At 44.2% G+C, this 13424-nt stretch overlaps 1 protein-coding gene across 1 annotated transcript in view; it reads left to right on the forward strand.

The window, feature by feature from the left end:
- Nucleotides 1-13424, forward strand: part of LOC135324980 (thrombospondin-4-like) — a 37991-nt gene that overhangs the window by 19411 nt on the left and 5156 nt on the right. The window contains exons 8-19 of the mRNA XM_064502198.1: nucleotides 248-385; nucleotides 1024-1101; nucleotides 3543-3695; nucleotides 5043-5147; nucleotides 5394-5501; nucleotides 7025-7184; nucleotides 7881-7999; nucleotides 8802-8854; nucleotides 11031-11224; nucleotides 11535-11713; nucleotides 12674-12722; nucleotides 12821-13017. Of these exons, the coding sequence (XP_064358268.1) occupies nucleotides 248-385; nucleotides 1024-1101; nucleotides 3543-3695; nucleotides 5043-5147; nucleotides 5394-5501; nucleotides 7025-7184; nucleotides 7881-7999; nucleotides 8802-8854; nucleotides 11031-11224; nucleotides 11535-11713; nucleotides 12674-12722; nucleotides 12821-13017 (1533 nt within the window). The remainder of the gene's footprint in view (nucleotides 1-247; nucleotides 386-1023; nucleotides 1102-3542; nucleotides 3696-5042; nucleotides 5148-5393; nucleotides 5502-7024; nucleotides 7185-7880; nucleotides 8000-8801; nucleotides 8855-11030; nucleotides 11225-11534; nucleotides 11714-12673; nucleotides 12723-12820; nucleotides 13018-13424) is intronic.

The raw sequence follows: 13424 nt of genomic DNA on the forward strand, positions 1-13424 counted from the left end.
TGGGGTACTACTGCAGGCTATAATGCAAGATTATAAGTGTCAGTTAAATTTCAGAGATAGCTGAAGATCAATGGGGTCAACTATACCTGAGACTTTTTTTTCTGCAAGCCAGCTCTGAACAGAAGATGTGCAGACATTTGCATGTAACATTGCCTAAGCAAATTCCCTGAGAGGTCTGTGCGTGTGCTCAGTGGCTGGATGTTACTGAAGCATCAGCATGTGCTCAGTTCATTTCTTGTCCTTGCAGTGCCGTTACAACCCTTGCTTCCCTGGAGTGCGTTGTGTGAACACTGCTCCAGGTTTCCGTTGTGACACCTGTCCCCCAGGATATACAGGACAAATGGTGCAAGGGGTAGGACTCAGCTATGCCAAGAGCAATAAGCAGGTGAGTGGCAGCATCCTTGAAGCAATCTCCAGTGTGAGGGTCTGGTTTATATCAATATTGCATTTTATTTGTATTTCAGTCATTACACAGTTGCCTTGTGCAGTTAGGCAGAGCTTAGAGCGTTACTGCTCCAACTGATTGTTGTGTTTGCTTGGCTTTAATGAGAGTATTAACTGCCTACTAGTCAGGATTAGGATGGAGACAGGAAAAAATGTCATTATCTACATAGGCACATCTGATTAATTTTAAAGAGAGGCTTTATTGATTTCTGTAAACTGATTCTGACCTAGGAAGAGGAAGAGTTTGATAGAAAAGGTCTGCTTTACTGCTGTTTTTATAAACTTTCCTGTACAGCTCTGCAATGGGGACATAGTTCTCCTCTCCACTCTTGTGGGTGAACTAGAAGCCCATCCTAAGTTTGACATTTTGACGCTATATCACACAGCATCTCTTCAGAGTTGACTTGAGTGTCTGAAGAACCATCCAAAAATTAAGTTTGTGGGTATATCTGTGCCATTCTTAGAGTGGTTTCAGGAGAGGCTATGACTCTTCTTTGGATTTAAACTTTGGTGGCTTTTCTTCAGACTTAGATCCAAGTTGACTTAGATTTATTTTAGGTTGTTTTGTTTTATTGCTAGGTCTGCTTAGACATTGATGAATGTCAGCATGGTGGAGATGGACTCTGTGTTCCAAATTCCCATTGTGTGAACACTTTGGTAAGCACCTTTTTATTCATGGCATTAAAAAAATCGTTGTTTTAAAATTCCATGAGGCTAGGATTAGATTTGTGGCTCTGATTCAAGAGCTAAATAATGTAATCTGTTTGGCTCTATCTAAACCAAAGAATCACCTTTTCATGAATAATAATACAATAGTCAATACTTAATTTGTCATTAACATGTACACCTGAGCTTTCCCTGAAGAATGGCAGGAATTCTCTGTTCACCCTCCAGTTATGTGTGTTTATGAGCATGTTATGGGAAGAAACCTCCTTTGAAAGATTTTATCTTTACTTCCCAGTGTGTCTACTCACTTAGGAATTACTGCAGCAAGATGACCCTATAGGATCATCCTATAGACGATCCTATGAGCCCTTTTTGTAGGAGTAATATCTTCACTTCATTAGGGTATCTGGTATATACAGTACCAGGTATCTCTCTATATAATACAGAGAGCAGGAGAGCTACAATTGGTATAGCACGTTTAATAGCTATAGACCTGGGTAGGTAATCCAGGAAAACAAGCATTGCAGAACTAAAAATGGGGGGTTGAAAGATGTTAGAGGTGACTGGGCACTGGAACAGGTTGCCCAGAGAGGTTGTGGAGTCTCCTCCCTTGGAGATACTCAGAAGCTGTCTGGACACAATCCTGAGCAACATGCTCTAGGTGGTCCTGCTCGAGCAGGGGGGTTGGACTAGATGGTCTCCAGAGGTCCCTTCCAATTTCAGCCATTCTGTGATATGGTCCTACAGAAGGAGCTTATGACCATTTTAATGCTGTGAAGCAATTTTGAGCTTTCACTTAACTTATCCCACTGTCAAATACTGTTCTGCTACCACAGCCTGCTGGTTGCATAAAGCAGGCTCTGTTCATAACAAGAAAAAGGATAAAAATAACCTACAGGTGTAAAGATGGTCTTTTCTGCAGCTGGGTATCATGGAGGCCACCAGCGACGTTCCAAATGGTCTGCTCTCCTTGTGCACGGCCTTGCCTTGCTAGGGACTGCTTTCACTGCTCACTGTATTTTTCTTTTTTTGATATCTGGAACTTTTCTTTCACATGTTGTACCTATTGCAAGACTGGCCCTCTTCTGAAGGCTGGTAGTCTCTGTTTTAGCAGAGAAAAGGGAAGCCTGCTAGCTGTCAAAACAGAGCAGCATGATTTTTTTGCTCTTGTCTTCCTTTACAAACTGTTGGGTCAGGAAGTGCTGCCTTAAAGGCTATTTTAATGCACAGAAGAGAATATATTTAGCAAACTCAGCATGCTCCAGAAGATTTAATCTGGCTTCAATTAGAAGAAAATGCACAGACCATTATGTTTTATATAGGCCATACCATTCGGATGGTCCAGTGATTATTTTTCTATTAAGTATACAGACTGAAAGTATACAGATAGCACAGAGTTTAAATTTGGAACAAAGCTAGAAAGGCAGGACAAAAATAATGCACAGTTGGGTAGTAAGTGTCTCTCTCTAGCATGGTGGACTGGGATGGTTCTGACAGTTCATCCAACAGGCTTCGTATGGGATGAGCAAAAACAGAGGTCTGAAGCACCTCTGTTTCACGAAGGGTGATGCACAAGTTTGTCAGAGATCTGTCCGTTTCTGTTCTTTGACATATCAAAATAATCAATCGCTGTAAGAAAAAAAGAGTTTGTTTTCAATTAACTTTTATGTCCTAGATTACAAATCTACAGATATGTGAGACAGAGACAAAAAACATATTAAATACCTAAATAAGGCCCATTCTTATCAGCATTTATCTGCTCATATTGCATATAGTGATTGTCCCAGCATAAACTGGGATTCCTTGGCTTAGCTTCTTTGGGTTTTCTTGCATAGAAGGTGCACAAAGGCAGTTCATGAAGATCTATGTATCTTTCTAGGTAAACCAATGCAAAAGGCTGCATCGACATTCTTACTGCCATTTCAGTGAGGATAACTGTATCTTCAACTCCTGAATTCCTTTCCAAAATACAAGATTTAGCTCAAATTGGCTTCAAAACATTTAGGATTAAAAAAATAAAATAAACAGGGCAAAGATGGTGAATTTCCTTGTCTCACTTCCACTCTTTCACTCAATCCCCAGCTGAGTTAAGATACACTGATGGAATCTCTTTTACACTGAAATAAGAGCACCCACACAGGTTTGCTTGTTTGGCTAAGCTGATCTGATTAAGCAGGTGCTGCTGAGGAGTTTACACAAAGTTTTGGCACCTGGTCTCAACAGGCATGAGTTGAGCATGTTTTCCAGCACATGCTGTGGGAGCCAAACCTGAATGTTATGTGGAAAGAAAAGTCTGTTCAAAGTGCAAGAGGTCTCAATGGATGAAAAACTGCACTTGCACAGTGTAAGCAATATGGCATGAATCTCATTCACACATCTGCTTTAGAAAAAATCCAGTTGAAAGACTGGCTAGTAATTTTTTATTCTTACAGGGCTCTTACCAGTGTGGGCAATGCAAATCAGGATATACAGGAGACCAAACCAGGGGTTGCCAGGCTGTGAGGAGTTGCAGAAGTCGAGCCCTCAATCCATGCAGTGTCCATGCCCGGTGTATTGAGGAGAGGCGAGGCGAGGTGACATGTATTGTAAGTGGATAAATTCATGCATGCGTTGACAGTGAGAGCCAACTGTTATAAGGCTGGAACTGAGCAAGTCTTTGTGGCCATTTTATTAGAACAGTTCTGTTTTTTAACCAGATTATGGCATGCTGGTCCAACTCGGCTACAAAAATAACTGAGCTAAGTCTGTGTTGCAATTTTTTTCTTCTTGCAGTATGTCTAAACGCAGCCATACTCATATGCTATATTTACTGTGTGGGCTGCTAGTGTCTGTGTAACTAAATTTTTTGGGAAGGGCCTTTTTAGCCCCTTACATAGTTTTCTCAGAAAGGATTCTCAAGTGTCACTGCACAGAGAACATCACATGAGCAAATTCCTCTCCTGATGTGCTGCCGCATGGAGCACATTCAGCTACATAGCTGTGATCAGGGATCCAGCCTGCATACCCGCAGTGCTCGCATTCGCCTACTGATATAAACGCTAATACGCCCACCCAAAGGGGGACCAAAGATTCCTGGCACAGGTAAGCTGTACTGTGCTTTCCAGCCCTAGGAGCAGATGAGCTCAAAGGGCATATGAACTTTCATTGTCTGACTGAAGTATATTTCTTAGTTTTTCCAGCTTGCAAGGGGAAACGAGACTAATCCTGTGTCCTAAATATGGCTACAGTATGTGCTTTTGTTGGCACTTGCTTTGGTCTCATTTTTAAGTGCATCTGTTTGAAAGAATAAGATGTTAGGATATTTTAAGTTCATGTTGTAATGGGAACATGTCTGGATACTCATGTTAGGTAAGTCCTTGTATTAGGAGAGATCTGAATTGGCCATGTAGTTCTATGCCTGTGTTCAACTACAACAGCACAATACAAATTAGGCATTTGAGTGAAACAATAGCAATTTAATCTGCTAGCAGAAACTTGCAGATGCACTTGCTTTGCTGATGCAAACTCAGTAGCTGTCAACATAGTTTTCTCTTAAAGCTTCCCCTAGTTGCAGATATATTCTTGCGATACTGATGCACGCTCATGCCACCCAACCATGGTGCTAAGTGCATCTGTCTAGGTCCCCTCTTTTCTCTACTTTCTCCACTGACATATGGGGAGCAAAAACTGCCTCCTGACAAGCATCTAAAAGAAATTTATAGCTCTCACTGAAATTGTTAGGTGTTGCAGGCACGTGGTCCATCTAAAATGAGGCTTCAGGCTCTTTTTTTCCACACTATGAGATACTAAGGCATACTTCACGGTACTTCAACATCTGTTGGTGCCTTTTGCATATTACTGCTTTTCAAGACTGATGTGGAGTTTCCCTCCTGAGTATTGCTGAAGTGACTCATTAACCTTTTGGTAATACTAGCACGGTGTTTTATTGTTAGTGTGGCATCGGCTGGGCTGGTGATGGTTATGTTTGTGGAAAAGATGTTGACATTGATGGCTACCCGAATGAAGAACTCTCATGCTCTGCTGAAAGCTGTAGAAAGGTAAGAAGTTCTTCTTAATCCCATAATAATACAGAGCATGAAGGAGGGAGGAAGAAGAATGGAAGAAACATGACTAGATGTATTCGTCTTTTTTCAAGTTATTGAATTCTTCTGGATAAATTGTTTTTCATTTGATTATTTAATGAAAACAATAAAGAAAAAAGTCATTCAAACCATGATAGCATTCAGTTAACCCGTAGAATACAGACTTCTCTCTCTTTGTTTTGTTTTGTTTGTTTTATCTAGGACAACTGCAGATTTGTCCCAAACTCCGGACAAGAAGATGCCGACGGTGATGGGATTGGAGACGCCTGTGATGAAGATGCAGATGGAGATGGCATTCCCAATGAGCAGGTTCTGTGTAGATCTGGGTGTTCATCTCACGGACTGGGGGTCTGTGTAAATTGTGTAAACAGAAGGATTTCATGTTATTGCAGTAGGCAGTGATTTCAAAACCTGGTCCATTGCCATTTGCCAATCATTATTCCATATCCATTACCGTTACTACCTCTCTAAATCCTGTCTTTTATGTAAGGCTAACTATTATAAAGCCTTAAAAAAAAAAAAAAAAAAAAGTCTGCCACACCAGCCTTAAATCCCAACTGTGAATGCTCCATTATTTATATTTTAGCATTGAATTTTATTTTCTCAATGACAGCTTTTCTGTAGAATGCACACATTCTACAGAACATAGTCTTGTGCTCTTCTTTCGCACTCTTCCATAACTTGGCCTTTAAGAACATTGCTTAAGTTATTGTCTTTCTGTTTAAAGAACAGAGTGACCTGGCAGCACATTGTGCGAGGGATGTAAAGCCTGCAGAAATTAGTGAGTGTCTTGCCAATAACTTCAAAAGCTTTGGATCAGGCTCTCAAAGAGGAAGAGCTTTCCACGTGAGGATATCACTGCAGGATATGCTGGAGCATAAGTTCAGACTATAAAAACTCTTTTGCTTTCACTCCTCACTGTTATTCCACATCAAGATATTTGTGTGGTATTGCTTAACGCATTTCCAAAGAAGACAAGAAGGATGCTCTGTTCAGAGTACAAACAACCATGTGGAGCTAGGGCAGACTAGCGGTTGCAGAAGGTCTGTTCTGGGGTATTTTGCCGCAAAGACAAAAATTCTGGCAACTTGGAGCAATTGGCTGTATTAATATTGCATAAGGAAAGACGTTAAATCCTCCTTCAGCTGTGACTCTCTGCAACGTCAGCACCTTCGCAGTCAAGCAACTGCTGTGAATTGTTGCTGGGCTCTGTTCTGCCTCTTGCTGCGTGTGCGTGGCAGGGTGAGGACACCGGCGTGCGGGTGGGGGAGGCGCGTTTACACCACTTCGAAATAGTTCTCCCCGTGTGCCTCCTAATGGTCCTAGAGAGTCAACAGCATGTTAGGTGACAAAAGAATAGGACTTGGGCCTTTTTGCATCAAGAAGCAGAGTTTTCCAAGTGTTTCAGCTTTGATTCAAGTCTCTACCAGAAGAGGGCAACCGCCTGTCATCAAGAGCACCTCGAGGACCTGTCAGGGCCCCTGAACTGCAGCCCTTGAGACAGACCATGTGAGGGAGCCAGGGCTTCTGAACAGGCTACTTACATGGGCCTGTCTGAAAGGAGAACCAGAAAACAAAGTCATAAATAAGGCATTGTCATACTGGATGTTTGCATGTAATATTCTCATGGTGTGGTTGAAAGCAGATATTTGAGGGAACCACTGAAATCTGGTCCAGAGCTAATATTCACATAAAATGTCAAAATGCTTGGAAATTGCTGCTTTTTTTTTTTCCTGAAAATATAAATTACAAGGCTTATATAAATCCACTAAAGTAGAAATGAAGGATTCAGAGCCCAGCTCATACCTCATTTGGGTCTGTGTCTCTTGCAGGATAACTGTGTCTTGGCTCCCAATGTTAACCAGAGAAATAGCGACCAAGATATCTTTGGAGATGCTTGTGACAATTGTCGCAATGTCCTGAATAATGACCAGCGGGACACTGATGGTGATGGGAAAGGAGATGCTTGTGACGATGACATGGATGGAGATGGTTGGTAATTCTTCACTTACAGCTTCTGTGATATTTGTGAAACTTGCCCCTACTGTGCTGTGCGTTAGGAAACTTTCACCAGCTGCTAAGTGTCATGTAACACATTCCCTTTCTGCAGGAGACTTGTGGTTGGAATCATCGCGTTTAGATTATTGTATATCTTTTTGCCTCCATCTGAAGCACTGTACACTTTTTAACAGATACCCTGAGCTGTGTTTCATGTATAAGTTAAGGGCACTGGTCATTCAGTAATTGCTTAAAGGCTCAAACGTGTCCCAGAGTGTTTGAGTGTCCCAGCTGCTGCCTGTCCCAGATGCCCAAGAGCTACATAATGTATTATTTTCATTACTGGAGGAGGCTTAAAAGATGTCATAAAATCACAACCCTCCAGATGTAATAATGAAGATGAAATGTCCCATCCTGTAAATTGTGACCCAGGGAACAGGCTAGAATGAAGTGTGTGTAATTAATGAAGTGTATGTTGTTGGGTTGAACAGGACAGCTGTTCTTCAGTAAGATGTTTCTTACTACTATTAATGAATAGATAAGAAAGATTTGCTGTAAAGGTTTATAGTGTCATTGCAGGATAAAGCAGTTGCAGAAAATGAATCGCATCTTTACTGTTCTTTATTTATGTTGTACAATGACAGATATAGGAAATAGTTTTTAACTAACGTCCAATCCACTTTTTCCTAGGTATTAAGAACCTTTTGGATAATTGTCAGAGGATCCCCAACCCAGACCAGGAGGACAAGGATAATGATGGCGTTGGCGATGCCTGTGACAGCTGCCCTACCGTCAGCAACCCAAACCAGGTTAGCAGGTGGAACGAAAAAATATCCTCGTTTAGTGAGAGGGATTGTTGAGATCCAAAAAGATGCAAGAGAATGAGGCAGCCAGTGCAGCCACAGTGCTTATCTTTTGACAGTGGGTGTTTAGGAAGATTTTATAGAGCTTTGAAAGCTCCTGACATTGGAAGGAGGAGCGGCCGGGTACATTCTCATACACTGGGCTGTTGTTAGCCCCTCTCCCTCATCAATGTCTCGCCCATCGTGCTCTGAAAGGCGGGCTGCTCCAGTCCCTCAGGGTCCAGTGCCAGACTTCACACAATGGTGTGACTTAGTTACACTGATAATTCCTTTCATAAGGACTAAATCCTGATGTCCTTATTTAGCAAAACCTCTGCTGCTCCTAGGTGAGACATCAGGGAGAGTTTTGATACGTTTACAACTCTGATTAAGCCCTTTGTAACTAACAAAGAATGTGGGAAGCTTGCTTACAGAAACACGGTACATTTTTAAAGCCCCTCAAGAAATGAACCTTGGTTAGAAATGAGAGGTACTTTTTTCCAGTAGCGGAGGCAACACTTGTTCTCTCACCTTGCTTGAACCCTCCACTCTAGATTAACCCTGTTTATCCCTAGTCTATTTTTTCTTTAATAAAACTGACTTTTTGGTTAGACAGATGATGCAGACAAGAGGCTATGTCTTCAAAACAGAATGTTTTTTCATGCTTTATTTTAATTGCATTTGATTTGATCATGTTTTGTTTTAGTATTGCTGCTTTAACAGATGTCTCAGCAGCTGGTGCTGGAGCTTTCTCTGTTTTCTTTTGCAGTCGGATGTTGACAATGACCTGGTTGGAGATTCCTGCGATACCAATCAGGACAGGTATGTTGTGTCATAGCTTGTAACATCCGCAGTGAGATGGGAGAAGCTAGTCTTGGACTGAATGCGCTGCTGATTCCTGGAGAGCTGTACTGCCTCAGGCTAGGCTGGATATAATTTCAGTACCTCCTGATAGATTGGTTATTTCAAAGATAATATTATTACTTATAAGCCTTGTTGGTTCACTTCCCTGTGGCAGTAAATAACGGAGCCTCTCACCTGTATCCCCATTTTCATAAGCATCCTGTGAGTTCCTCTGGAGGTGACATTCGTAGCAGTTCTCTGGCTGTAAAACCGGGGAGCACTGCTCAGAGCTTCTTAGTTAGGTAGCGCCTTTTTTATTTTTTTAAGCAGTTAAGGCTGTGTGTTTTCCCATAAGATCCTTGTGTTTCAGAAACAGAATTCTATTATCAAGTATAACACATCTGAAAACACGTCCCTTTGCTTTAGCACGGCAAGAGCGGCAAGGCTCCTCTTGGGCTTTCGCGTGCCCTGCGCGTTCGGGGGAGTGTGTCTCGTGACAGGCTGACTAACGTCCGGCTGGAAGCAGCTTCTGCGCAACCGGCTTTGGGGGGTGGCAGGTCCTCCCCCGTGCTCATCACTCAATGCGGAGGAAGGGGAAGTGACAAATCCTGTGCTGACACCGAGTTTCAGCAGCTGCAGACATCTGCACGGTTTCAGGCGTGGGGCTGTTGGCGGTGCCGCAGTCCGGGACGAGGAGTGCCGGGGACCCTGCTTGCCCCTCCTTCGCACTGGCCATCCCCAGCCCTTGACTGGCGGCTGCCACTGCCCCCAGTGTTTGGCAATTGTTTTACTGTTAGGTGGACATGGCTTTGTTTCTTCCTGTTTAAAAAAGGATGTGTTTTCTTTTTCCCTCAAAGCTAACTAACGTGCATGAAGCATCCCCTGGTAGAAATGCTGTAGCCCTCCCTGAGGTTAGCCTCGCAATAGGTGTATGTGCCTGGTCCTCGCTGCCTTTTCCCTTGGGAACTTGCAGGCATTAGCTGCTGTGAACTAAAATTAAAGCACCTTTCCTGAGCAGGGAGGACAGGCTGGCATATCCATAGCTATAAGCTTCAGCACTGCCTTAATTTGGCTGCACATCACTTTTGCTCTGCCTGTGCTAGACAAAAAGCTCCTGAGGGCAAACATGCCTGCTCTTGGCAAAAACCATTCTGGTTGCAGTGTGTGTATGAAACGCACCTGACTTCAGGCTATAGCCATAGCTCTTGACCTGATCTCTTGGCACAGGTCTGAAGCAGAGAAGTGCCCCTGCACCTCTCCTGGGGAATCAAATCCGGTAAGGCTGGTGCACCCAGAAACCGAGAAATGCAACAGTAGTACCATGCTCTTAGGTTAAAAAAAAAATCTATTGACACCAACAAGTTATTTCTAAAAGCCCCTTTTCCCCCCCCCGGCACACGTGCACTTAACCTTGGGATGGAGAAGCGGTGCAGCTGCCCTTCCCAAACCCTTTTCCACAGTCGGTGTCACTGTTCCCCGTGACTCTTAGCTGTAAGCAGCTGACACAGCCGTGTGGGGTTGGGGGAAGCTGCAGACTTTCTCTTCCTCTCTGCTACTGGATCACAGTGCGAATGAGATGCCAGGGGCTGCACAGCTCCCCTGTGTGAAAGTAATACAACAAAATGCAGTGTGCCGGAGGGTGAAAGTGATGCTTATTTTAAACAAGACCGATTTCAGTTGCTTGCTTAGATTCTCCCATACATTTCACTCTCACCCTCATTTTTCCGAGCCCCAAGACACTTGTGCACAGTGTGGAGGATAAGGGATGCCAGCTGTCGAGCCCTTCTGCGTCTCCGGGCTGCCTTGCACATCCTTTAGGAGTGGATGTTTTTTGGGATCTTGGGCTGTGGGTTCTTGTCTCACCCCATGTGAGGCTGCCTTTTCTTTTCCTTACCTCAGTAATTTTTATCACTCCAGGCCTAGTCATCATGTTCTCGTCACCTTGTTGTTGTGGCTTTCATTTGCTCTGTGTCTTCTTGCTATTCAGGCATCCGAATGCCACGAGGTCCCGTGGCCCTGATAGTCCGTTTCCGAGCCCAGTGACAGACTGCTGGGTTGCCCCTGTTGCATTTCCAGCTCAGGTACTTGTGTGCTCTCTCATCCAGAAGCAGGAACTGATGTTGGTGTGTGGTTTTCTTTGTGTCTGTACTCGCAGCGATGGTGATGGGCACCAGGACAGCACAGACAACTGCCCCACCGTCATTAACAGCTCCCAGCTGGACACGGATAAGGATGGGTTGGGTGATGAATGTGATGATGACGATGACAACGATGGCATTCCTGACCTCTTGCCCCCAGGCCCTGACAACTGCAGGCTGGTCCCCAACCCAGGGCAGGAAGATGATAATGGTAAGCTGGGTCTTCAGGAGCCATTTCGGAGCTTATGCCCTGCATCCTTGCCCAGGTGTTACACATGCACCAGGCCCTGGTGCAGACACTGCGTGCGTGGTACGCTCCCCCACAGCACCTGTCCTGGGAAGGACCCCAGTGCACAGGGGCCCTTTTGGCTGAGGCAGAGCTCCTTGGGGTCCCCTCCCCAGGCGCTGCAGGCAGTGGGGCTGAGACTCACCTCCTCTGTGGATGCCCCAGTCCAGTGGCTAAGCTTCATGTGGCTTCTTGCTGCTCCACAAATCTGCTTTCACTTCTCTGATGCATTCAGGCGATGGAGTCGGGGATGTCTGCGAGTCTGATTTTGACCAGGATACAGTAATTGATCGGATTGATGTATGCCCTGAGAACGCAGAGATCACCTTGACAGATTTTAGGGCCTATCAGACAGTGGTGCTGGATCCAGAGGGCGATGCGCAGATTGATCCCAACTGGGTGGTTCTGAACCAGGTAAAAATACCTCTGGTCCTTCTTACCTGTCTGAAAAAAATCATTTGAAAACCACATTAATGCTGTCTCTGTTGCTGGACCTCTAGCAAACAAATGAAAAATCAAAACTCTTAGGTAACTGACTATTTTACAGGAGCTATAATGAAGGAACTTTTTCTTAGTGTATGACAATTTGATGCTGCATTGCTAGTAACTAAAATAATTACAGGCGGGGAGACTCATTCTGGGTGGATTTCACTGCTGCTTGGAAGGCAAACATGAGACCTTCCTGTCACCTGTTGAATTAGCTCTGCAGCAAATGCAGTCTCATGAGTCTTTCCTAAAGTTTGAAAGTTGGACCTGTTGTGTAGCAGAGCATCTGCTCCTAGTTGGAGACCAGTAACTGTTATTTACACAAGCACATTTTAGTCTTCAGGAGACTAATGTATTCTGAGTCACAAGGAATGGACAATTCATTCCTATTGCCAAAGTCTCTGCCAAGCCTGCTGAGCTGCATATGCTTGCCTTAACCCACTCCTTGCAGACAATTTAATCACGAAGGCTGTGAATAAAACTGTATGAGTTAGGACTTAACAGCAACAAAACAAACAAACAAACAAAAAACCCTCTTCCCCATTTTTTTTCAGTTCCATCTCCAATTCTGGCTGGTTTCTGTGATTTCAGAAGAAGAACTGGAGGGGAGGGAGGGAAAAGTATCAGAATACATCTGGCCAGTTCTGCAATGGGAAAAGAAAAATTCTTCCACACTCTGCACACAAGCACCTGAAGCATTAGGATTTGATTATAGCTCTCATTTAAATTCAGAGCTACAAGTGTTATAGACACGTGAGCAAAAGGAGGAGAGGGATGATGGGGGTGCTAGAGGAAGGCCAGAAGAGGTGGTTGCCAGGCATAGCCAACACAGCTCTTCACGCACGCACGCACGCACACTCATTAACCACCCTGAATTTACTCTTACAGGGCATGGAAATTGTGCAGACTATGAACAGTGATCCTGGCCTTGCTGTTGGTATGTATCCTCTTCTGCAATTCAAGTTTTAAGCAGAAGAGCTTTTAGCATGTGACCACATTTCTGCTGACTTGATTTTAACCTGCGTGTTTCCTCAGGTTACACAGCTTTTAATGGCGTTGACTTTGAAGGCACTTTTCACGTGAACACGGTGACAGATGATGACTATGCTGGCTTTATTTTTGGTTATCAAGACAGCTCTAGTTTTTACGTGGTAATGTGGAAACAGACTGAACAGACGTACTGGCAAGCGACTCCCTTCAGAGCTGTTGCCGAGCCTGGCATCCAGCTAAAGGTACTGGCCGCAGCTCCTAGCTGGGTCAAAGTGTTTGCCACAGCCTGGCTACACCGCCACACCGCGTGTCGGCCTCGCCGGTTGACTCTGCCGCGGGCCACACAATCATGCTGTGTGTCAGCCCCGACAGCCAACTCTGCCGTTCTCTCCCAGCACCCTGGGTGTTAAAACGGCCGAACAGCCCCATTGGTGGCACAGTGTTTTAAGGAACTTCTCCAGCTGGAGCATTTAATCTCCACTCTGATTATGGCCTGGCTGTAATCGGTCAAATTAGAATTTAAACAGAGCTTTAGAAACACAGAAACAAACACATTCAGAGATTTAATTCAATGTGTTTATTAGCAGTGGTGTAGTGTTGCCAAAGCTAGTCTCATTGGTGGGAAACCTCTGCTCTCACCCATGGCCTG

Source organism: Dromaius novaehollandiae, chromosome Z (assembly GCF_036370855.1).
Source record: "Dromaius novaehollandiae isolate bDroNov1 chromosome Z, bDroNov1.hap1, whole genome shotgun sequence".
Classification (NCBI taxonomy): Eukaryota; Metazoa; Chordata; class Aves; order Casuariiformes; family Dromaiidae; genus Dromaius; species Dromaius novaehollandiae.